The 26,742-nt window shown below is 44.5% G+C and overlaps 2 protein-coding genes across 4 annotated transcripts in view; one reads left to right on the top strand and one right to left on the bottom strand.

The window, feature by feature from the left end:
- Positions 1-17,917, bottom strand: part of LOC310781274 (plakophilin-4-like) — a 170,354-nt gene extending 152,437 nt beyond the window's left edge. For all 3 annotated transcript variants that reach the window (XM_083641863.1, XM_083641864.1, XM_083641862.1), the window contains exon 1: positions 17,759-17,917. The gene's annotated coding sequence lies outside the window, so the exon portion shown is untranslated. The remainder of the gene's footprint in view (positions 1-17,758) is intronic.
- Positions 17,918-22,526: 4,609 nt separating this feature from the next.
- The window catches only part of LOC310781636 (coiled-coil domain-containing protein 148-like), a gene marked incomplete at both ends in the record, with an annotated part of 33,670 nt that continues 29,454 nt past the window's right edge, over positions 22,527-26,742 (top strand). Inside the window, 2 exons of the mRNA XM_083642238.1 lie at positions 22,527-22,581; positions 23,543-23,664. Coding sequence (XP_083498364.1) covers positions 22,527-22,581; positions 23,543-23,664 — 177 coding nt within the window. The remainder of the gene's footprint in view (positions 22,582-23,542; positions 23,665-26,742) is intronic.

The following is a 26,742-nucleotide window of genomic DNA, read 5'->3' on the forward strand; positions in this document are numbered from 1 at the left end:
CCGGTGGGCACGTTATGTAATCGGTGTATGCCTCGCCACCGGGTAACCCCGGTAACACCGAATACCGCGACAAGCCTACACCAAGCCAACAAACGGTACAGTACAGTAGCACAGACCTTGTCAGAGAACTATGAGGGCAGTGTAAAAAAAAAATGACAAAATAAATAAATAATCGTAATTGAGGTAAGTTTGAAATAATTGTGACATTGATTTGAAGTCATCGCCCAGGCCTAGGGGGAAGAGAGAGAGCCTCCATTGTAGTCCTATCATTCAGCCGTTTACAACAACATTTCATGAGTAACATGTTGTGACAAAGTGGGATATAAATTATTCAGATTGGATGTAATCACTGAATCAGAGCTCGCACTATGCAAACATGCTTCATCCCGTCACACAGAGTTAGAAGCACACATGATGTTAGACACCATCATGTCTATCTGCATACAAATATAATAACAATAGAAACAAACACGCTGACAGTCACGATGCTCCCTGAGAAACAAACACGCTGACAGTCACGATGCTCCCTGAGAAGGAATTAGAGGATAATGCTGCCATCATCTCCAGAGAAGTCAATACAACCATCCTTTCTGAAAGTAAAACTGACTCGTATAAGAGATGCACACACCAGTCACAATTTAGTGAATTTCATGCACTTACGCTTATTGACATCACTGAATGAATGTGTGATTGGAAAAGAAGATTTTGCTCACAGCTTTTGGGGAAGTTCATTATTTTCCCTGACAGAGTCAATTTGGTTTCATGAATGCTGTGCTCCCTTCTTCTACCATGCACTGCATTTGTTGGTTTTAATCTCTCCCGCTGCGGCCCACATCAGGTGCTTATCAAATTACAACATGAAGATTGTACGCTGCACAGAGGGGTTGGGAAGAAATACCAATAAAGTTATATTCAATTCAATTCAAGATCATCAGAATGAGAGAAATTGAGTAAGAGGCAAATTAGCATACAAATGACCCCACTATAGACGGTTTTAACTTGACAACAAAAACATTCTAAATTGAACCCCCGCTCACTTCCTGTTGCAGTGTTTGCTATGGACATAAAAGAAAAAAAAACATTCAAGTGCAGGACTGACCATTCCATGCAAACCGTCTATACAGCTGAGCAGCGAAAACAAAAGTAACGATGTAGAGTGAATATTTCTGCAGTTTGTGCTGTGGGGTTGCGCTCTGGTGAAAACCGTCTATAGAGAGCCAAAGGGACGATACGAATCAAGGGATTTCACCCGCCATTTATTTTTCCATAGACATTTCGTAAAATGCTTATAAAAATATTGATTCTAACTGATGATGAAGACACAGTAGTGTCGAAACGTTAGTCACCCGTTTGCACAATTTAACAAATCTATCAGTGTCCTCAGTCCCTCCTTTGTTTCCTGGAGGTGTGCTGTCCTCCTCAAACTGAGAAGCAGCTGATTGAGCTCCATTTTCCTGGAAGATGGTTGAAAGGCAGATGAAATCCCTTGGTTCATATTCCTAACCTGGAAGTGGGTGTGACTTTGGCTCTGTATTGGCAGTGTCGTGGCTCCCACAATGCAAGGTGTCCAAGGAAGGAGTGAATAACGGAGCGCACTCAGCAGCACCTCGTCTTCAGGCGGATTTATAGCAATAGATGAAACGTCCCACGACAAATGATTAATCACATAGCTAAGAACAGTGTTAGCTTAGCTTAAGAGATTAATCACAGAGCTAAGAACAGTGTTAGCTTAGCTTAAGTGACTGCCTGTGTGGAGAGTAATTGGAAGACAAAGGGATGATTGCTTCATCATTTCTTGTCACACACACACCTCACTCAGAGATAGTATAACACCTCACTCAGAGACAGTCATGTATCCACACGTTAGGAGTGAATGAGCAGAGGACAACACTGTCTTTAGTGTGTCAGTAAATACGTAACTCTGTGTGAGAAATAAAGATTATTACCGTCTTAAATATCGTAGTTTTATATCTTATTGTTTTCTAGGCTACAGAAATATTTACATTTTAGATTACTATTATTATTATTTATTTTAGATTATTTATTTAACACACACTTAGTTTAGCTTGAACTCTTCCATTTGAATTGCTGTAGTAATGTGTGTGGTACACAAACAGGAATCTGAATTATGAATTGTCCTTATGTGGTTATTCTTTCTTTGTGAGACACTAGAGTAGAGGGCCGTTTCAAATGAAGTCTCACTGAAGGAACTGTCCTGTCCCTGTCCGATCTTTCCCTATCCATTGACAATACCACCGTTCTTCCCTCTCAAACAGCCAAAGATCTCGGTGTAACTCTCGACAACCAACTCTCCTTTTCCGCTTACATTACAGCGACGGCAAGTTCCTGCAGATTCTCCCTCTACAACATCTGTAAAATCCGCCCATTTTTAACCAGAGAAGCAAGCCAAGTTTTAGTTCAGGCCCTGGTTTGATCTGGTCTTGATTATTGTAACGTTATTTTAGCCGGTCTCCCCTCCTCCTCTGCCATCCAACCCCTTCAACTCATCCAGAATTCTGCAGCCCGCCTCGTTTTTAACCAAACTAAATTCTCCCATGTCACCCCCCTCCTCCGAGACCTCCACTGGCTCCCCATCCTGTCACGCATCAAATTCAAGACCCTGGTCCTTGCCTACAGAGCTGTCCACTCAACATCCCCCCCAATACCTTCAACCCATGGACAAGTTCCAAACCTCTCACCGCTCCTCCACTAGAGTAGGCCGTCCCCCCCCCCCCCCCTTGCTTCGCGGGCTCAAGGGTCGCTCAAAATCTAGTCTTTCTTCTTGCCTCGCCCCCTGGGGTATGGTGGCGCAGTCGGTAGCGCTGTCGCCTCACAGCTAGAAGGTCCTGAGTTCGATTCTCGTCTGGGACGCTGTGGGCGCTGGAGTTGTGACCCCCCCATATCTTCAGTGCCTACTGCCCAGGTGGGCTATCTCGTCGAAAGGGCCTTTCTGTGTGGAGTTTGCATGTTCTCCCCGTACCCCCCAGGGGGTTCCTCCGTACATAACCACCCACTAAAAACATGCAGAAGATCGTCATCCGACCAGTGACGACAACATCTGAAGTTGGTCCAATGATGGTCCAATGAAGGTCCCCGGGCGCTGGAAAGAAAAAGCAACCACTGCACCTGGCCTGCCCCCCGGAGGAAAGGACAAGCCTGGATGGGTCAAATGCAGAGGACATATTTCACCGGCCACCGTCAGCATGAGTGTGTGTTGTGGCCGCATGCATGTGTTGTAGTGTGTTTGTGTGACAATAAAGACAGGCTTCCGTCTGAAGTCGTGTCATTTTTTTGAAATGGTGGAATGAGCTCCCCCCATGGTCACTTTGGTCAGGACGGCAGAGTCACTCCCTATTTTCCGCAATCGGCTAAAAACACATCTTTTTTCTCTCCACTTTACTCCCCCCTAACCCTACCTTCTTCCTCCCTTATTAACTTGCACTTTTTACTGTTTTTACCTTGTGTTGCATCAATGTTCACCTGGTTTGTATTTATTATCTTTATTATTATTGCTGGCTACAATGTCTGTTTACCTGATTCTATGCTTTTATTCCTCTGTACGTCGCTTTGGAGAAAGGCATCTGCTAAATTAATTAAGGTAAAGTAAAGTAAAGGAACTGCGGTGAACACAATTCAAAGAGGTGTAAAATGAATCTGTGACAGTGATCAAAACAGTGGGATAAAAATAGCTGTTGTGCGTCATGTAAAGACAACACTATTCACATAAACACTCTTTTCATTTTGCAGAGGCTCCAGAAGCATCTGCATTGGTGGCATTACAAGTAAGTTCAGGGTATATGCAGGAATGCAGAAGTTAAATTCAATACCTTTTAAGACCTTTTTTTAAGATCTTTTCAATAGATTTAAAACCTCAATGCCACTTGTCACATCTGCGATAGCGGTTTCATCACAATATATACATTCGATACGATACGATATTTACTGATATCACATAGTCTGCCACGATAGGATTCTGATTCAATTCAGGGGTCTGTGATCGACATGAGACATGGTAAATGGTAAATGGCCTGTATTTATATTAGGGATGCACGATATATCGGCAATCATATCGGTATCGGCCGATGTTAGTCATTTTTTTACATATCGGTCATATCGGTATCGGTCAGATGTTGCAATATTAATATCGGTTATCATTATCAGCCAAATTCTTCACATTGATATGAAATAATGCAGTAAATCTATGATTTATGGGCTTTTCCAAAGGCTTTGCAAATAAAGAAATGCATAACTTTTTCAAATTCAGTGTTAACATGTGTTTTTCAGTATGTACAAAATGTGATGATCATAAAAATGTGGTTTTATACAGATCATATCGACATCGGTAAATATCGGTTATCGGCCATAACAGCAATGTTAATATCGGTTATCGGCATCGGCCAGAATTTTCATATCGGTGCATCCCTAATTTATATAGCGCTTTCACACACCGATGGCGGCAGGCTACCACGCAGGGTGCTGGCACACCATCGGGAGCAATTTGGGGTTCAGTATCTTCCCCAAGGACACTTCGACATGCAGACTGGAAGAGCCGGGAATCGAACCACTGACCTCTTTTATCCAAAGCGATTAGTGGACGACCCGCTCTACCTCCTGAGCTACAGCCGCCCCAATATCATATGCCTATTTAACACAATCAGCACAATAGCTACAAAAATGTAATAGCTCATCAAATGGTGATTAAGACTTTTTAAGACTTTTTAAGGGCCTTCATTTTCCCTTAATTGATTAATCAATTTTCAATACTTTTCAAGACCCCGCGGATACCCTGAGCTTTAGTAGAAATCAATTCAGAGAAGCCTGATATCAGGCTGACTTGTCAACTCGTTACACTCCATTTCCTTCTTCAGTCTGACATTCCCTCCACTGTAACTGATTTCCATAGGGGAAACCCCCCAGGGGAATTCCATGTCCCTTACCAATCACTAGAGACCAACAACATATTCGCTTGAATCTAATCCAGTGGGGAGAACAAAACAAAAAATGACTCGCCTTTGAATAAACGTCTTCAAAGCGGAGTGCTGTTCGGATTTCAAAGTAAGCAGGACTTTGAAATCGATTTAAAACGGCATTGATAGCCGCGTCTACTGCGGTCGCCATTGTTGTTAGGTCCGATGCACTTGACTACAGCACGAAAACAGAGTTAGTCCCACCCGTTGTGCTGTTTATTGTGACTGATTGGGTAATCGTTAAGGGCTCATTATACTCGAGCAAGCTCCGTGGCCGTGGAGGTGGAGCTCCGCGAGTCACCGTGCGGACCTCGCGCTGGGGCAGATGCTATTATACTCAGAAGTGATCAGCCAAGTGATCAGCATGTTATTGTACAATGGTAATAGTGAGATCAGCCCGTGAAAAGTCGCAATGAAACGCTATTATGTGCAGTACTGAGTGTGCTTTCACTCTCAAACGACCGTACATCAGCACATGAATGAATCACCAAACTTGTTTTTACTGAATAGACGTTTCAGTTCTCAGCCCTGATAGCCTACTACTCTGTGCTGCTTTTAATCTCTCTCAAACATCTCTCAACACAACACATTTAGTACTTGGTGAAATGACTAAAAACGAACAGTTGCAAATCAAAGTTTATAGCCTACCACATGGGTCAAGAAATGTGGGGAAAACACAGCTAGGCCATGTTTGGAGAGAAGCCGTGCGGAGGTCGCACTGTGAGAAAAAAAAATCAGGCACATGGTGGGCGTGGTCCTTTGCCACATGTCATCTCCTCTCTCTCTCCCCACCTTTGCTGTCTGCCTACTGTCCTATCCAATAAAAGGCAAAAATGTCAACAAAACTCTAAAAAGAAATAGATATATATTTGAGTTCTTCAATCCAGTGATATTGACCTTTGTTTACCTATGTGAACCTGGAAAAGCTCAAATGTGGGGTATGGGAAGTGAACCCCCCTCTCGTGAAGAGGGAGGTGGTCCTGCCCATATCTTTCCTGGCTGCTGATTTGCATGAACACTGCTTAGTGAATACTCACTGCATCAGCCTGGACAGGCGGCGGTCAGGAAGCCGCGCGCTGCCTGCTATCCATTCAAAGAAGGCGCTATGCTACTGATAACTGCATGAACAACCATTTAACAGAGTGTGGTGTTCAGCATAAAGAAAACTCCTGGAATGGAATGATGTTATTATGTTCCCAGCCAGAGCATCATAATAAGGCCCAGTTGCTGCAGCAGCACCAGCTAAAGTCCCAGTCACACCACTGCATGTATCACTTCTCCATACTTCTCCATACCTTTGGCCTGCAGTTTGGAAGGTGAACACTCAAGTCCAGGGAGACAACCTCATACATCTCTGTTCTCGTCTGACTGCTGGGGTCATTTCAGCAGGTGGCATAGTCTTTGGCCTTTTCTGTTTTCCTCTTTATCATCTACTTCACACAGATGTTCTTGCAACCAAAATGTATAGAGGGTTTTCATGGAATTGTGTTCTAGGGAACAAACAGTTTGACACCTAGCTTATTTCCTATCAGCTATTGTATTGGCATCATAGACTGTATTAGGGTTGTCAAAAGTATCGATAGTATCGAAAAGTATCAATACTGAAAATTTGAATCGAATACAACACTCATTTGTAACAGGTATCGGTAGTATCGAAAGTATCAATACTAAAAATGTGAAATGGCTACAATACTCATTTGCAACAGTTTTGATACCATCAGCGCTTTCTTTTAATGAAAAATCACTGATTTTTCCCTCCCTATCATTGGTGGGTATCGGTTGCTTCAACAAGCTAAACGTGTTCTGATAGGCTGATGGCTAGAGCAGGGTAGTGTCCTCTAGCGAGAGAGTGGCGTCAGCGGAGGACCAAAATGCGAGAGTCATTAGCCAATGAACAGCCAGGAATGGGTCTCGCGCTACTTTTGCATGCTAAAATAAAGCTGATAATGTACAATTTGGGGGGGGAAACCCCTTTCAGAGAACAACACAAACTGTCTATTTTGCTGCAACTCGACAGTGCTGCTTAATCCAGGACCTTACTTCCTGGAACTCTTGAGAGTAAAAAAACTGGTCCATTGGAGTGAATGGAGATGTCGGGACTCTTCTATCTACACGGCTCTGGAGCAGGGCTAATCTGCTGTCTAAATTCAAAGTTTTATCAGACCTAGATTATGCAGAAGTGTGCGTCTGTCCGTCCATCTGTCTAACTTTATTTGTATAACTCTTGATGTGTCATCATCCTCCCTTCCCGTGGTATCAAAAATGGTATCGAGTATCGATATTTTCCTGGGTATCGGTATCGAAGTAGAAATGATAGTATTGTGACATCCTTAGACTGTATACACTGCAACAGGAAGTTAGCTAGGGGCAATTTAGAATGTCTATGCTGTCAAACTGAAACCGTCTACAGCACGGCTGTGGAGGCGATGCTCAAAGATTTGAGAATAAACAAGTGAGCTTTCATGGTTATTGTGTATGAAATCACCAAAGCAGAATGACTTTATTGTCAGATCTCATTCATTGCCGTTATCTCTACTTTCCCTTCTCACCAACAAAAGCTAACATGCTGCTGTGGACTCCGGCTGAATGTTTGAAGTAGCTGTCAGGCAGAGAGAGGAGTTGTTAGAAAGAAAACCCTTGCTGACGCTAACCGCTGGCTACAAAGAACTACAATGAGCTTTTATCCTGCTCCCTCTCACCGTCCTCCAGTAAAGTACAGAGATGCAAATTCATGCAGTGTGAAAAAGGTGAATGATAGCAGGGCAGCAGGCACAAAAGCACTCAAAGTCCTTCACTTAAAGGATGGCTTCACCGATAATCAACCCACTTTGTATCATTAGAATCTCAGTAATATAAGCACATGGGCAGTGTTTACCTTCCTTCTCTGTTTTGCTCACAGAGAGCTCCCATTTAATCCTCTGGCAAAATGCTCCGTTGTGACACGTTTTACATCACAACGCGTCATAACGGAACTGCAGAAGTTCTGCTCGAGACGCGGAATCTGCTCCGAGGGCGGCTGTTGTTTATTTAAATTTTTTAAGTATGCACACATCTGCATGGAGAGCCTTAACAAGCGTTAATGACTTGCAGCTGGCGGGGGCGGAGTTTCCGCAGGTAGAGAATTCTCCATGAGGAAAACAGAGAGAGAAGGTAAACACTGCCCATGTGCTTATATTAACCGAGATTATAATGATACAAAGTGGGTTGATTATTGGTAAAGCCATCCTTTAAAGTCCCTGGAAACCAGAAATATTTTTTTATTATTTAGCATTTTGAGTTCATCACATCACAGGAACCTATGTTAATAAGCCACCAGCCAAATTTGAACGATGACGAACGTCGCAAAGTATATAAATTTAGGTTTGACAGTCATGTCAAAACTCATGAGAATCAATTAGATTTTAGAGTGTATTTTCTCCCGCGGACTGTGTGGGCGTGTCCCGTCTGCAGAAGGTCTTTTCCTCTCTCTCTCTCTCTCTCTCTCTCTCGGAGGAGACTGCTCAGAGGAGGGAGAGAGAGAGAGAGGAGAGAGAGAGAAGGAAAGAGAGATGGAGTGTGTGTGTGTGTGTGTGTGTGTGTGTGTGTGTGTTCGCGCGTTGCTCGGCGAACACACTCACTGCTGCGCTGCGAGTGCACAGCGCTACTGTGTGTGTGTCAGTGTGTGTGTGCGCGCGTGCGTGCGTGCATGCGTGTGTGTGATTCGACTAAATCTTATGACGTGATAAGATCATGCATTTTAGCACCGCGCGCTCCGCTCTCTTCAATGAGGAAATGGAAATCCAGACCTTGTAGAAAAGTGTCGATTTTTGGGGTTAGGGTTGAAAGTAATTCTCTCTCTTTTCTGAGGCACACAATTACTCACATAAGACCCTAAATTTAATAGTTAGAAGGTTTTTGTGGATTTTGGTTTCCAGGGACTTTAAAGTGTGCTATTTTGGTATCAAAAAGGTGACTGTGGCCAAAAGGTGACTGGTAGAGCACGTAGCTACCACTAAGGCTAGTCCTTCCCGTGGCCGGCCCCGGGTTTAGAATCCGACCCGTTGCCCTTTGCACGTGTCACCCCCTCTCTCTCTCTCTCTCTCTCTCTCTCTCTCTCCCTACCTTTCCTGCCTGCTGTCAGCCTAGTGCAGAACTGAAAGGGACGCCCAAGAGTGCCTTCCAGCCGTTCAGATGGAGCGTGAGGCACCAGCAAAATAATTGAAATATTTCCTATGAGCTCCTGTGCCTTGACCAACAGGGCACCGGCATGCACTGAGCCATGATGCAGGAAGAGAGAGGGAAATTAGCTCCTGTAGAAAATGTCAAAGCGTCCAACCAACTCCGAAGTGGCCTTTTAAAAACAATGATTTGGTTGCATATATATATATTGTATTTGAGACCCAAACTTATTGATTGATTAGCATAATTTAAGAGAAATCTTGTACAACAGGAAATGAGGAATTCTTCTGAGATTTGGTCAGACTCACAAAAAAGGTCAGTATTTCCTGCACACCCAATGTCACTGAATGCGGGTGGAAATTATATTATTATATAGCCCTGTATATTGATGTAACCGCTACGCTGCATACAGACACTAAGACAAATTCCTCGTATGTAACTTGCATACTGTGGCAATAGAAGTGATTCTGATTCTGATTTTGAAAAGAGCGAGCACGCACATCCAAGCCCAAACTGAACTGGAAGAATAATACAGAAAGAATCAAACTGCTCGCACACCGCAGGGCTCCGTCTCAAGGATTTATTGCACCAACTAGTGTCAGAGTGACGTGTGGAGGCGAGCACGACGCTCTTCATCAGGCTCAAGCTGAGGAGAATGTGCAGTTGTTGTTGGAGGGTCGGCCTATAGGACCATCTATCAAACGGGAGTTAATTGAAAAAATAAATCACAGCGCGCACAGGTTAGTCAAATACATTCCCCCTTCAGTTGTACTGTAATGATTCATGGAGGACATGTATGACTACAGGTATGCAGCAGCGCTATGTTACATCCATGATGCTTCCACAATTCTCATCTCGTATCCAAGCTTGAAGCTATGACGTGTGATTTCTTATCCCCGTATTGACTTGAGCAGAAGTGAAACAGATGTGCCGGCTCCCTCGAAGACATCAAGCATGAGTCATATTTTTCGGAATGCGCCAGTTTATTTCAGAACTTTTCAAAGATGTGTGAGCAGCACCTGGAGAATTAATCTCCAACCAAATAGAGAGAGAGGGTTCTGGCATTGTTCAGGGTCAGTGGTGCATGCAAGAGAGACTGCACTTCTGCTGGCAAGAATACACTTCTTTCCCGCAACAGAGGGAGAAAATGAACCCTTTAACGGCTTGGATGGGCTTGATATTATATAGCTGTTAGCGTAGCAGTCATAGTTGAGTCACACTGCTGCCAAATGTTAACTCCCCAGACATTGCACACACACACAGAGACAGAAAAGTGCTGGTTATTCTGGGAGGATTCTCTGGCTTTTGGATTAGGTCCACTAAGCTTTGTGCTAGACAGGGGAAAGAAACTTCAAGAGCACTGTCTGGTTCATTTAAGATGTGTCAATCTGCCTAGCACTGCCTTGAAGCTGTAGGTTTGTTAGCTTTGATGTATATACAGTTACTTCAGCCCAGTATCTTTCAGAGAAAGTTAGATAGCAGTTTGGCTATCACCGTGCTCTCACATCTGCCTCTAAACTCCACAAGCAATGCAAACCTTATGATGTATAAAATGCCATTTCAAATGTCAAGTACTTGAACTGTATTTGTTCATTTTCAATGTCTACAACCCCCCTTTTCAAAGTTAATTTGACTTGGTTGCCGGGTTTTTAAATGCCTTGACATTTAAGAAGTGGAGCTTCCACTCCTCTCTCTCTGCAGACTTTTATGGAGGCAGGTGAGGCGGAGAGCGTCAGCAGGTCGTCTCAGGTTTCACTTGTAGTCTGCGCGCGCACACAGGTGTAACCCTCTGACATCAGCCTGCATCACACACAGGTGTAACCCTCTGACATCAGCCTGCATCACACACAGGTGTAACCCTCTGACATCAGCCTGCATCACACACAGGTGTAACCCTCTGACATCAGCCTGCATCACACACAGGTGTAACCCTCTGACATCAGCCTGCATCACACACAGGTGTAACCCTCTGACATCAGCCTGCATCACACACAGGTGTAACCCTCTGACATCAGCCTGCATCACACACAGGTGTAACCCTCTGACATCAGCCTGCATCACACACAGGTGTAACCCTCTGACATCAGCCTGCATCACACACAGGTGTAACCCTCTGACATCAGCCTGCATCACACACAGGTGTAACCCTCTGACATCAGCCTGCATCACACACAGGTGTAACCCTCTGACATCAGCCTGCATCACACACAGGTGTAACCCTCTGACATCAGCCTGCATCACACACAGGTGTAACCCTCTGACATCAGCCTGCATCACACACAGGTGTAACCCTCTGACATCAGCCTGCATCACACACAGGTGTAACCCTCTGACATCAGCCTGCATCACACACAGGTGTAACCCTCTGACATCAGCCTGCATCACACACAGGTGTAACCCTCTGACATCAGCCTGCATCACACACAGGTGTAACCCTCTGACATCAGCCTGCATATAGCCCGACAGGGAAGATGCCTTCACCTTCTGACTAAATCCAGCACGGAGCACCACTTTGAGACGACACCTGATCCCACCAGAAGCCTATTTGAGCCTGACCAAGTCGAAACCAAGACACCGTAGCGTGACTTTGTGATTTTATGTCACAATACTATGTCTCACAAGGTACTCTCGCTGAAGGGCAGGTTTTTGTGTGGATAAAGAGGACTGAGGCCGAGGGCCTTCAAAAAACATGCAGGGAAAACGTACACACATCAATACTGGGTCAGTGTGGTGGGGCGTTATTTACAACAACAGCAGCATGCCATCAGGTTCAACAATGATCTATTCATCACGCGTGTCATTCCAGGTCGTGTCATGCTGTCAGCGGTAGGTTCATCACGCGTGTCATTCCAGGTCGTGTCATGCTGTCAGCGGTAGAGGCTACAGCCGTATATTCAGGAGGATGTATATCTGTGATGTCATGCAGTCCACAGGGATACAGTCCTGTCCTGCACCGCCCCATCTCTTTTTTTACCATCAGACAGTAACTAGAGCGCTTTCGCCTGCGGGGGTGAGAAGGTAACGAGGACTTTGAAATATTCAACAAGATACTGTGCGAGCTGTTGAGGTAAACCTGCGGGCAGATAGCCTGGGCCTATATAGATATATTACATGAGTTATGAGCTATCAGGAAGACTCCGATAGTAAGGCCACATCTGGCGCAGTTGACGGTGGAAAAGCCCTTTCCATTCATCGGCGCTGCCCGCGAACCAGACACCGAGGAGGAGGGGCCGTCTTTCGGACTCAGCAAGTCAGGACTATGGAGGCCTCGTTTCCTGGACAAAAATCTATTGTGCACTTAATCTGTAAAAGCGCTGACATGCTTTGTGTTCTTTATTATCTTCGGCCGTCCAGGACCCAACCAAAGCATGAAATCTGGAGCTCTTTCAGGAATGTATCTGCAGCAGCAGCACATCCAGTCAGATCAGCAGTGAGCACCAGCCGCACATGGCAAGCCGTGACTACACAAGCCACTGCAGGCAGGCCTGAATGCACTCGAATGGCTCTTTAATTAATTAGATTTTTCATACGATAGGAAAGGAAAGCATATTACATCTAATAGGTCACTGGCCTTTACACTGAGCAGACAGAATGCATTATACATGATAAACAGTTTAGCTGGACGTCCTGCTGAATGGACACAATAAATACTCTGATCTACATTTGGTCCGCTCATATTTTTACCCCATAAAAAAGTCCCTGAAGTGATATAGCCTAATAAAGATAGATATTACAGATTCACAGCGGAATTTCCCAACTCTACTACTTGTGGTTTGTCCTCAAGAGGCAGAGCGACTCTCTTTGGGTCACACCATGATGCACAAGAGGCAGAGCCACTCTCTTCAGAATCAGAATCAGAATCAGAATCACTTTTACTGCCACAGTATGCAAGTTACATACGAGGAATTTGTCTTCGTTTGGGCCACACCATGCAGCACATGTGGGATGGAAAGAAGCCATGTTGGGTGGAATTTGATGGAAAAAGAAGGATATTCAAGCTCAAGGGTAAATAAAAGCTCCTCACTGGTCGATGCCTATATGAGCTATTATTATCATCCGGCAATGAGGCCACATCACGGTGTCTGAGAGTCCATCCAAGAATAAACAACATCTCAGAGAAACAAATGACCTCTCAGGTCTGGAGGAACCTGCATGATGATCCAAAGTCCCACAAAGTTCTACTGTCAAAGATTGATGTTGTGTCATGTCAATCTGGACAGTCACTAGTCGTCACTTCATGATTGCAAGTCAGTCGACACATTATGTTAGGGACGCACCGATCGATCGGCCAGCGATCGGAATCGGACGATTTTAAGCCAAAATATGAGATCGGAGAATTCCGATATTGCTTTATTTGCGCCGATTGCAAAAGCGATTGATGACGCAAAACACATGAGCCATTTCTAGGTGGAGTTGTGGTCAAAGTGTTTGAGAGAGAGATACAACACATGCCCTCTGTAACGTCTGATCAAATACTGTAGCCATCCTTGCTGCCGAGCAGGAGGACCGCAGCTCCGCTCGTCATGTCTTCACATGTTTACTAGGCTGAGTGAGTTTGGTGAGTCTCAGAGACCCATGCTGCTTCACCGAGGCTAGTAGTAATGTTAGCTCTTAACGTGACTTTACAATGCAGTTAGCTTGCTAGTTGCTACATGTAGTTTGTTTTGCTCGTCTTTACTCATCCTATATCCTGGTAATAACATCAGAGTGCGACACAAAACGATGTAAACAACGGTTCTGGAAGTTAAACGTTCGCTAGTTGCATTGAACCCTGAACTAACCGCAAGACCGCAAGAAACTGAATATCTTTGGAAAGTCGGGTTGCCAGATACAGCAATGGTTTTCAGCCCAAAGACAAAAACGTCAAAACGCACACAACCGCCGGCCCAAGCAAATGCAGGTCTATATGGAAACAATCTGGCAACATGGAGGCGTCTGCTACCTACAAGCCCAATGCAAGCACATGGTTTTGTTTACAATCATCATGTAAATATTGAGGTAGGAAAAAATAAAAAATAAAATGTGGATACGTTTTAACCAGGACTTTGATGGATGAAATGGATGTAAAATGGAAACTGTATAATACTGCTATAGCCAGAGATGGGAAAAGTACACACAGTCCTTACTTAAGTAGAAATACAGTTACGGTACTTGTTTAAAAAAATACCCTGGTAAAAGTAGACGTACTGATTCAACTTATTTACTCAAGTAAATGTAAAAAGTACATGCTCTGAAATGTATTCACTCACTCAAAATTATAAAGGTAAAAAGTATTTCTACCAGCTGTTTCTGTGGAAAGCTAACTAAAAACTCATGTAATATTCATATAATTTGAAGACGGTTAAACTTAAAAGATCCCCTTCAAACTACTACTTCAACTCCAAACTCCAATCTACTTTAATTAATAATTAGTGTAATATGGTTTTTCCATAAAAAGGTGCAATTATCTCATTAAAATCCTTAAAATGACAAATATACTCCTTCTCTCTCATTAAAGAGAGGGGGGGGAGAGAGGGAGAGAGGCGGTCGAGCAAGCTAGACCCTGCATGAAGAGAGGGAGCGGTAGTAACGTGAAAGCTTAGAGAAAGTAAGACAAAATACAGACAAATGTTAGATCACTTTTGTGTGTAGTGCAGTAAAACTAAACTAGCCTGTTTTGAAAATTTAAGGAGTAGAAAGTACAGATATTTGTGTTCAAATGTAGGGAATAAAACTAAAAATCTGTCAGAAAAATAAATTCTCAGTAAAGTACAGATACCTGAAAATTCTACAGTACTTTGTTACTTCCCATCTCTACCAGCTGCTATAAAAAAAGAGACAGAGAGAAAAAAGATCAGTATGTATCGGGAAGATATTTCTCATATGGCGATCGGCAATCAGTAGCAAAAAACATGTTGTTGTTGTTGTTGTTTATTTACACATATAAAAACAATTACAAACCCCACCCCCCCACCCCACACACACACACACACACACACACATAATGAATACAAGCGGAATAAATGCTAAACACTAAAGTGGGCACTTACTGTATGCTGTATGGCTTCACGTTTTCGTAAGAAGAGTAAAAAAACTACTCACAAAAAATGTCAAGAAAATGAACAAAAGACAACGTGATCAGAGCATCCCTACACTATGTCTGGTCTGGGAAACATGACCAAACTGCATTCAAAACATGGATTATTATCAGTTTATTGGTTGATTGCTTTCATGTTATGAATAAAAACGGCATTTCAAAGATGATACACTAGCTTGGTAAGAGATGGAGTAAATAAAGCAGCACAAATGGCTTACAGCCACTCAGTAAAGCTAAAGCTCTACATATTGAGGAGCACTTGACTGATGGTGAAGAACTGAGTGAATTGTGTACAAGGGGGATGCTGACCTTCTCTTGACTGGATGAGCAAAGAGGCAGATATGTGACTGAGCACTCTACTACATACGCACACAACAAATAGACATCTTGTTTCTCGCCTTACAGGCTCTGAGGCAAACACTGACTAGACAGACTCTCTGTCTTTGGAGGAAAAAAGGAAACCTGACCTGTAAGTTAACATAGGGTTAACTGACAGGTTAACATAGGGTGCAGGCTTGACGTCCAGACACAATTAGGAGGAGAGAAAAAATGGCAAGGAGGAGGGGCGGGGCTCCAAGAAGCGCTAAACTATTCAACTGTTGTCAGTTCCCATTAACTGAAATCCACCATGAACACGGGGCCAAGCAGCAATCACACCCACACCCACCCACACCACACATACAAAGAGGCTTTTCCCAAGCATGCACATGTTGTTCTCTGCTGACTGTAACACAAGAAGTTTGCTCTTTGCGCAAAGTCACAAACAATGCTTTGTTCTTTCGTCTAGTTAATAGCATTAACCACAGGAGCAATACAGAGGAGTTCAAGAGCAACTCAACATCATTTAGTATCAACGCAACCCAACGTGAAGAGCAACAAGGAGCATGACGGATGAAACTGACGATTGGTTGTCTGGCTGCATCATGCTTGATTTGCTAAAACCTCTCTCCTTGTTGCGCACGTGCACGCGCGCACACACACAATTGAGTTTGAGTCAAATCTACCCAGAAATCGAACAGAGGGACATTTCGGGTCTTGAGACCAGTCCAGTACTCTGTTATTTCAACTCTGCACAGTGAAGTCCTTCAATACATGTCAGCTGTGTGGGGGAGTGTGTGTCTTGTGTAGTAATGTGAATCACGAGGAGAGAGATGTGTGTGTGTGTGTGTGTGTGTGTGTGTGTGTGTGTGTGTGTGTGTGTGTGTGTGTGTGTGTGTGTGTGTGTGTAAGAGAGAGAGAGAGGGAGAGCGACAGAGTTCACATCATGACATCATTTGTTATTGTGCACTTCACTACTGATTGGCTGAAATCAAATTAGCCTGCATCATAGTCACATCACTGAGGTAGGCAGGCAGACAACCTGTCCACACCTGCAGTGGAGCAGGGAGACATGGAGCATGGGCTAGATTTCCCATTATCCTGGCAATTATGTTGCCCGCCCCAGGATGAAAAAGTGACACTAACATACAGACAAGCGGTACAAATGTGTTAATAGAAACATGGCATGGATACTCTAAAAGGGCTGCTATGGGTTGTATTGTGTGACAGGTAGAAGACTATGCAATTCAAATTAGACCTACATAGGCAAACGTAAGTGGGACAAGGCGATGATGAACATATGCCTGCCTACTACTACATCCCGAGTTTGTGAATTGAAATTGGTGAAATGAATGTTATAGCTAGACTAAAAGAATAATACACTGCAGCTAAGAATGCAATGATGACGTCAATGATGACGTTATAAATCAGTTCATGCCATTTGATTTTGACTAATCTCTCTTGTGTGAATTGGTGGGTCGTTCTTGTTGCACAGCACAGCAGCACAGCAGCTGTAAAGGCCCCACGTCAAGAAACGCCCCTACTTCAAAATGCCATTGAATTACGTGAAAACATGGACGTGTCACTCAAGTGAACGTGAGAATATAAAGGTAAAGCTTATCTTGTGGGAGCAGCAGAGGCTGGCTCTCCGCCCCTCGCGACCTCGCATTCCAAAGATTCCCACACTCTATAAGCTCACCTGCCTGCTTTTCCTTCGCCACTTATAGCGCTTTCAAAGGCGATAGATAGCAAGAAAAAGTACGCTTCCCTGTCTGACACGAAGAAACAAACCTACTACTACACTTGGCTACAGGACAGTCTGACTCTGCACTACAGCAGCAGTGCGTAGAAACAATGTCGGCTAGCCCGCCGGTAAGTTTTCGTTAAGCGCCCCGACTAGCACGAGCACGACACTGAAGAAGACGGCACGCGAAGGGCTCTCAAAGGTGTGCGCGTGGTTGGCGATGAATCGGTCATAAGAAAAAGATTAGTGTAGTATTTAGAGTCTCTCCCGGTGTGTAGTAACCTTAAACTAGGCTGTCTTCTACTAAAGGCAGATACATTACAAAACAAAAAGACAACCCACTTTCTTTTCACAGTGAATTCAAGACTTTCGCAACACAATTAGTAGTAGTAGTCCATATTAACGTAACGTTACCCGAGTCTCGCGCACAGATGCTTTCGGTATTTTTCCAGTTATTCTGCAGTTGTTGAAGGAGCAAAAAAAGCAGTTCAGTACCTTGGGAGGAGTGTTATTGTGCTGCTGGCTGGGCTGCGGTTCGGATCCACATCGGAACATGTAACTTCATGGGTTAAAGTCCCGTCGTTTAGTCCCATGCGTGTGGAAGAGTGAAACTCGCCTCCATAGTCTGGGAGAAGAAGACGACCCTCCGCCCGCTGCTCCTCCTGCCTGCCTGCCTGCTTCCAGTGCGAGGCAGCGTGCATGACGTCAGTGGTACTGTGGGATAGCAGTGCGCACTCCCGATTGGTCCAGCTGGGAGAAGGGGGCGTTTCGGGGAGACTCGCATTGTTGAATGAACCAATGGTAGAGGGAGATGATAGTTTCCTTGGTTACGAATTTTGTCAACCCATACAATTACGGGAGAGGGATACCACAAGGTAGGAAACAGTGGTTACATTTTCACTTTACTCGCTAGCAAACATGATACTGATGATGTGTAGATATATTAAGGCTATGTAACACTTTTCAAATGTAGGCCTAACTTTAGACCACAAAACTACGGCTCCTCCTTGATTCTCTTTCTTGTCTACCTCTGCCTTGAAGTTCCCAAGGGGAAAAAAAGATGGGCTATAGTAGTACCAGTGGCTAGTAGTGTTACGTGGCTAGTAGTAAGGTCTCAAGTGAGAATTATCATCCCATGAAAATCAGCTAACATTATACTTTTAGACTTTGGCTGCTATTATGTTCTTCTGGATCCTAACCGAGTAACCGTAGGTTCGCCATTTGGGTGTTAAAGGGCCACTCTGCCGATTTTCAACCAGCTTGTATCACTAACCAAACACTCCATTGACGACTCTCATGTAGCCAGCCGCTTGAATGAGTTCTACTGCCGCTTTGACAGACAACACATCCCTGACCCCATCTTCTGGAGGCCAAGCCACCACCCCTTCCCCCCTCAGACCCCCCCCCCCCCCCACACACACACACACACACACACACACACACAAAGCTCCAGTCCTCCTCTCCCCCCCCCCCCCTCCCCGACATCTCTGCATTCAGGAGAGAGATGTAAACAGGCAGCATTCATGAAAGCCAGCCAGACATGACTCTGTCTCACCCTCAGCCCGGAAGCACTGTTTAATTGTTTAATTGTTTATTGTGGATCCCCAAACTACACCAGGGATACTCAACTTGCTTTGCACGGGGGCCACTTTCGTGAAATGATAGAAGGCCAGGGGCCAGTCAATAAACAAACAATATACATTTTTCTGTAGCGGATTGTAGGTTTTTGGGGTGTCAGCCAGAGTTTAGTCTGACAATGTTGTGCACACCGGATAGTTAGTTAGGTTCATTTAGTTAGGTTAAGTACATACATAAGTGCCTGGGTAGCAAGCAGACGGCGGTATTTGACAATTTAGCAGCTAAATCATAAATTATTGAAAGATATTCCATATTCCAGACTGAAATGCTATAACAGAAGTGGAGTATTGGCCAGAATGACATGAACATTTAGACACTTATTCAGAGCGGGTATGTTCAGGTGCACTGTTTTTTTTTTTTTTTTGCAATTCCATCGCGGGCCGCACGCGGCCGCAAGTTGAGTATCACTGGTCTACACCAAAGGTGAGACTACTCTTCCTGGGGTCCAAACACGTAAAATACAAACATAAAAATCCAAAAGCATTGGAGTAAAAACAACACAACAAAAATAAATAAAAACAAACAAAAACAAACAAAAACAAAAAACAAGTGAGTCAAGGCTCACTCAATATTCATGTCAGTCAAATATTAACAGTATCAACTCTTCTCGTAAACAAAAAGAAATGTATTGGTCTTCCCGAGTAATTGCACCAGCAAAAACAACTTATACTGACCTTTTGTTTACCATACTCACATTAGACCATCATATTATAATTGAAATACTTGATTACAATATATAATACATAATACATATAATATAATATCGTAATACAAATTCCTTCCATGTTTAATTAACAAATCAGCTGTGCTGATCAGCTGTTGTTCACCTACATCTTCAACACCTCACTGGAGACATGCCACATTCTAGCCTACTTCAAGACCTCAACTATTATCTCCTTCCAGAAAAAGACCAGGCCTGTGGCACTAAAAGACTACAGACCCGTCTCCTTGACCTCTGTGGTCATGAAGTCCTTCCAATGCCTTGTTCTCTCCTAGCTAAAATCCAACATGGACCCTCTCCTGGACCCCCTGCAGTTCACCTACAGAGCCAACAGGTCTGTTGACGATGCTATAATAAACATGGCCCTCCTCCACTACATTCTTGTGCACCTGGACACTGCAGAACCTACACCAGGATCCTGTTTGTGGACTTTAGCTCAGCCTTCGATACGATGATCTCGGCCCTGCTGCACGAGGAGCTCTCCCATGCTGGGTGTGCCTGACTCCATCTGCAGATGGTCCTCCAGAGACTTCCTGACTACCAGGAAGCAGCACATAAGGCCGGGGAAGCATGTCACTGACTCCCCAGACAATCAGGACCAGAGCTACACAGGGCGGCGTCCTCTCTCCAAATACTTCTCCATGTACACCAACAGCTGCACCTACAGTCACCTGTGCGTCAAGCTCCTGAAATCCTCAGATGACACCACCCTCAGGGCTAATCTCTGATGGAGACGAGTCTGCGTACAGGCAGGAGATCGCCCATCTGAGGACTTGATCCAGCAACATCCTGGAGCTCAATGCACAAAAGACAGTGGAGATGCTTGTGGACTACAGGAGGAACGCAGCCCCACCTTCCCGCATCACCCTGCGTGACTCCCCAGTCAACAGCCCCACCTTCCCGCATCACCCTGGGTGACTCCCCAGTCAACACGGTGGAGTCTTTCCGCTTCCTAGGGTCCATCATCAGCCACGACCTGAAATGGGAGCTGAACACCAGAGCTCTCACCAAGAACGCACAACAGAGGATGTATTTCCTGCCGCGGCTGAAGAAATTCAAAGTGCCAAAAGTAACGAACGATGGTGCCCTTCCACACCACCACCGCTGAGTCCATCCTCACCTCCTCCATCACCATCTGGTATGCATCTCCAGACTGCAGCACATCATCTGACGTGCTGTAAAGGTGATCGGATGCAGCCTGCCATCCCTTCAGGACCTGTACAACGCCAGGACGTTGAAGCGGTCTTGAAAAATCATGGCCGATCCCTCCCCCCCAGGCCACAAACTCTTTGAGGCACTTCCCCTTGGCAGGAGACTGAGGACTGGCAGAACCAGAACCTCTTGTGACAAGGACAGTTTCTTCCCAACTGCCATCCGCCTCTTCAACGAGGCCTGAAAGCCCCCACAAATAAGGAATTTAACACCCCCACCTCCCGGTGCCCCCTGAGCACAGCCGGCTTGGTAACGGGCTGAGGTCCCCCCCCCCCCCCCCCACACTGACTTGATCGTACCCTCCTCCTGGCCCCCATCATATGTCACTTTAAAGGACGGCACTTTAGATTTTCGTGATTGTTTTGACTGTTTTTCTATATAGATTTATCTTCTACTATAATTGATGTGATCGCCATGCTGCATACTTGCCCTTCTTTGTAATCTGATTATTACTTACTGTGGCTATTAAACTGAATCTTGAATCTTGAAGATGGAGGGAAGTTAAACATGGTTCATTTGCATAATACTACAGATCTTGTAAACGATTACAAAGGTGATTGAAAATCGACCAAGTGGTCCTTTAATACGAAAAAATATTACCTTGTGTGCTGTGATGCAAAAGAAAGCGTTTATGTCTGCTGGCGCCGTGAGCGCGCAATAGCAATTATCTCCAATGAGTCCCGAGCATCAGCGTCAATTCTCATTTCACTGATAGATGAAATGTCAAGAAGCCATTCCCACATATTTCACACCCAGCACATCTTCACTGTCACAGGCTTTGTGTGCTGAGAATTGCCAAACCTACAGCATGAGCCACAAGAAAGGCACAATTAATGTGCTATGGTATGGTGGCTGGAGTATCCAAAGAGACCAATCATGTAGCCGAAGAGAATTGATTTGAATTCCCTATGGCTCTGGCCACAACACCATATTTTATACCCAGCATATGAAATTGATTATGACATTAAAGTACATTATAATGGCCGTTGTTAGCTGGGGAAACAGTTTTTGCATCCCGTGGCATTTTAAACAGAATGAGCAGAAGAATGGGTAAATAATGCAGTAAAGGATTAATTCGGGGGGTAGGGTGTGTTCATCATTTCACTATATACATTTAAAGTGAACCAATGTCATTCCACAGCCAAAACAAGGTGGACCCCAGAGATGTTCCAGCATATCTGATCACACTGGGTGCACTCTGACTGTTCCCAAGCACAAACCTGCTGTCTCTGACTGTTCCCAAGCACAAACCTGCTGTCTGTGACTGTTCCCAAGCACAACCCTGCTGTCTCTGACTGTTCCCAAGCACAAACCTGCTGTCTCTGACTGTTCCCAAGCACAAACCTGCTGTCTCTGACTGTTCCCAAGCACAAACCTGCTGTCTCTGCCTGTTCCCAAGCACAAACCTGTAGAGATAGTAAGAGTGTGGACAGTATCCATGCAAAGGCATGCAGACCATGACAAGGAAATGTTTTTGGGGACCTTCTGTAATGGGTATTATCGTTTGTTTTTGGGTCCTTTGGTCTAGTCTAGTCTAGTCTAGTCTAGTCTAGTCTAGTCTAGTCTACCCTTTGTATGAGCGCAGTAAAGCCAGGTGAAATGTTGGACATTTTTTGATCAAACTTTGCACAGCCTATGTATTTTTCGTATACAATCTTCTTGTGTTGTATGTACCATACAGAGTTTGCAGCGATGAGTGGAAGGGATCTGCGTGCCTTCATTACAAACTACAGAGCAGAGGATGTGGGTAAGTCGGTGTTATTTGGAGCGGAGACGTTTGCTGACTTGTGACGACCCTTTGGCCCATTGCTCTTTTGACCAGATCTGACCTGAAGTGGCCATGTTGTTATGAGATGCCCAATTCTCAATGTGCCGTCGAGACTTTGATGCTATTGTCAGAGGCAGCATTGCTTGTGTTTATTCACCTGCCCCCCTGAGTCACAGCTGAACTACTGCACAAACTGCCCCCCTGAGTCACAGCTGAACTACTGCACAAACTGTTTGACATAGTTTGCCTTCTGCCCCTCTCCTCTAACCCCCACACGCTGAAATGTCCCCACTCAATTGCTTCCAGTGATTCCCAACCAGGGGTACGTGTCCCCCTAGGGGTGCTTGAGCAGGTTTGCAGGGGGTACTTTGGGATTACAATTTATTTCCAAAATGATGGAGGGGGTGGGGGGGGGGGGGTAATTTCAAAAGTCATTTCGTAAGCATTGTTAAAATAGTACGTGCACGCCCCAAATAGTTCCCCCCGACAGGTGTCAACTGTTACATGACTGATAAATGGCTCAAAAACGTCCAGTTGCTGTCGCTCCAGATTCAGGTTTAGGGGAGCCTGGTTACAAAAGGAAAAAGGAGGCCACGCCCACACACCTGCAGCTCAGTGACAAATATATTTTGTATGGATTTACTTGTGCGTCTGCATATGACACTAAAAGTTATAGAACACATTTAGAAGCATCATCAACAGGCATGAGTGATGGCAACACAGCTCAAGGGGTACATGAGACAAAAAAGGTTGGGAACCACTGGCTCATATGATTCATTAGGGCTCAACATGCGCGTTTTCTCTGTCTCTATTTTTATTATTTTTTAATTTTTTTGCTGTAGTCAGCATGAAATCTTTTCCCCAGACATCAAAAGCGATGAGATTTTCAACCATTTCAATTATCCTAATCCAACCATATCATTTGCTTTCATCCATGCAGAAAAACTGACAGTGCGGATGAAAGACGGTCTTGGCAGCTCAACGTACAAACCGGCTGAATACGAAAGACTACAAGCCGCCGTGGAAGTCAAGCGCCAAGGATCTGATGTCATCAGACAGAAGGTAGATAGGGTCGTTATTATCAATATCACAGCGGCTATGCTTGTAATAGCATTGTAATGATCACATCGGCAGTTGTTGTCACATCTTATAACACGGTGATTTAGCAGCGGATGGTGCAGAGTGTGTCACACAACACATTGATATAGGTGTTCTTCTCCAGAGAGCAAACAGTCTTCATTACCTGCTGCCAGTGCCTGCTTATCTGGGAAGAGCTTGGTCTGATAATGACCTCTGATATCAAGGGTGTGAAGCAAGAAAACAGCAAATCTCCAATGGTCACAGCCTAGCACCAGCTCTTTCTCTCCCCTCCTCTCTCCCTCTCTCTCTCCCCTCCCCTCCCCTTCCCTCTCACTCACACACACACACACACACACACACACACACACACACACACACACACACACATTATATGAAGGCATTTCATTGCACATAAAACACACAGCCTATTGCGTAACCCTCATCGTTTGTCCAAAAACATTAAACGGGGCAGAAATATCACCTCCATAAAGAATAGCAATGGCAGGTTCATGAATATTCATGATGGCTGCCTGGGGTTCGACCATAAAACTGTTTGAAGTTCATAGTCTCTGTTTTAATGGGTAAACTGTGGCAAGAGGTTTTTAGTATCTCATTACAGTTGCCCATGGCTTGTTCCAATCCTGCTCTCTGCATGGACCAGATAAGACGGGCTACGTTAGCGTTAGGCTACGTTAGCGTGGGTCCTCCCCGCTGAAAGGCATGCCTCTCTGTGGTGATAGGGGGTAAATAAATGGCCATGCGTCGCCTCAGGCACAGGATCAGATTTGCTCTCTAGGAAGGAAGGGCCTGGCAGCATTTTCCACTGGAGCTACTAACCTTTCAATGCTGCTTCATGATCAGATAGCTTGGTTAACAGCTCTGTCAAAAGAAATGTGTGTATGTAGCTGTATTAGGGCAGTGGTTCTCACCCCGGGGGTTGGGGGGGGGGGGGGGTCGCAAGAGTATTTTGGGGGGTCGCGGGATGATTGTAAAAAAAAATAGGATTTTCTTTTTCTCCCATGATGATTAAATCTCCCATACCAAAGATTGAATGTATTATATTATATAAAGCTATAAATTATATCTAAACTGTATAAAAAAAGATTTCAGTGAGTGAAATCAGTGTGTGAATGCATGCGCAATGGGAAGTCATCTCGAGCGCAGACCATGGCACCGTGGCTTGATTGGGTTGGGCAGGGGCAGAAGGGGGGGTCGCGAACCCCAGCATACAATTTTGGGGGGGGTCGGTCGCGGCTCAAAAAGGTTGAGAACCGCTGTATTAGGGGATTAGGAGTATTCACTGAAATGAGTGGCTACAGTCAAATCATCCAACATTGAACATACATTAGAGGTGTATGTGTAATTCTGTTTAAATGGTAAATGGACTGCATTTATATATAGCGCTTTTCTACTCTACCGTACCCGACCACTCAAATCGCTTTCCAACGCATGCCTACATTCACCCATTCACCCACCGATGGCGGCAAGCTACTGCTGGCACCACCATCGAGGGCAATTTGGGGTTCAGTATCTTGCCCAAAGACACTTTGACATGCGGACCGGAGGAGCCGGGATCGAACCGCCAACCTTCTTAGTCCAGTTAGATTAGTGGACGACCCCGCTCTACCTCCTGAGCCACATCGTCCCCAAAGGTTTAGCAACAAAACAAAATGACTCACGGGGCTTAAACGTTACATATGACCTTATTTCTACTTGATACTGTTCATCGAGCTGCGCCATGTTATTACTAAAGCACCTCGGACCATCATAAATCAGACTAATGTGAAAGTGCACCATTGAATCCCATTGTATCATCCAGTGTCTCTTCACTATGTAATTGCTGTATTTTTAGGCGAGCTTTTCTATTGTACAATTATCTGAGCCAGTGGCCTGTGCAAAAAAACACTGATAGAGAGAGAGAGAGAGAGAGAGCTGATAGAGAGAGCTAGAGATAGATAGAGAGAGCGGATAGAGAGAGCTAGAGATAGAGAGAGAGAGAGAGAGAGAGAGAGCTGATAGAGAGAGCTAGAGATAGATAGAGAGAGCGGATAGAGAGAGCTAGAGATAGAGAGAGAGAGAGAGAGAGAGAGAGCTGATAGAGAGAGCTAGAGATAGATAGAGAGAGAGAGAGAGAGCTGATAGAGAGAGCTAGAGATAGATAGAGAGAGAGAGAGCGAGCTGATAGAGAGAGCTAGAGATAGATAGAGAGAGAGAGCTGATAGAGAGAGCTAGAGATAGAGAGAGAGAGAGAGAGAGAGAGAGAGCTGATAGAGAGAGCTAGAGATAGATAGAGAGAGAGAGAGCTGATAGAGAGAGCTAGAGATAGAGAGAGAGAGAGAGAGAGAGAGAGCTAGAGATAGATAGAGAGAGAGAGAGCTGATAGAGAGAGCTAGAGATAGAGAGAGAGAGAGAGAGAGAGCTGATAGAGAGAGCTAGAGATAGATAGAGAGAGAGAGAGCTGATAGAGAGAGCTAGAGATAGATAGAGAGAGAGAGAGAGAGCTGATAGAGAGAGCTAGAGATAGATAGAGAGAGCGGATAGAGAGAGCTTTCAATGTTGTTGTTTCATGATGAAAAAGGTAAATGAATGAGAGTAGATTAAGACTTCTTCTCTCCACCTACAAAACTATTCTGCCTCATGCGTGTCCTGCATGTTCTACTTGATTATTTTAAGTTGCTGTTGATTTTACTGTGGTGTTTTGTAACAGTTCCACTTGAGTTCCCGGAGATTATATGAGTGTCTCAAAGTCAATCTTTCAAAGACATAACATTTTCCCCCCGATGTGCAGAGAGGGAGGGAGCAACTTACCCTTGACTAGAAGATAAGAACACATGACCTAGTTAATGTTTCAGGATATACCATAGCACCTCATTAAGCCCACAACACTAATTGACTTTCTCTATGTTATTATACCTTCCTTATGTTTTTAATGGTGCAGATAATCAGTGCATCAAAGCACTTCAGATTTAGATTTGTCTAGAGATAAACATCATTATCTGTAGGCGGAGATAATTGCCATCAAAAAGCAAACAAAATACTTGTCACACAGGGAGTTTGCAG

The sequence above is a fragment of the Poromitra crassiceps genome, assembly GCF_964638095.1.
Source record: "Poromitra crassiceps genome assembly, chromosome: 8".
Lineage (NCBI taxonomy): Eukaryota > Metazoa > Chordata > Actinopteri > Beryciformes > Melamphaidae > Poromitra > Poromitra crassiceps.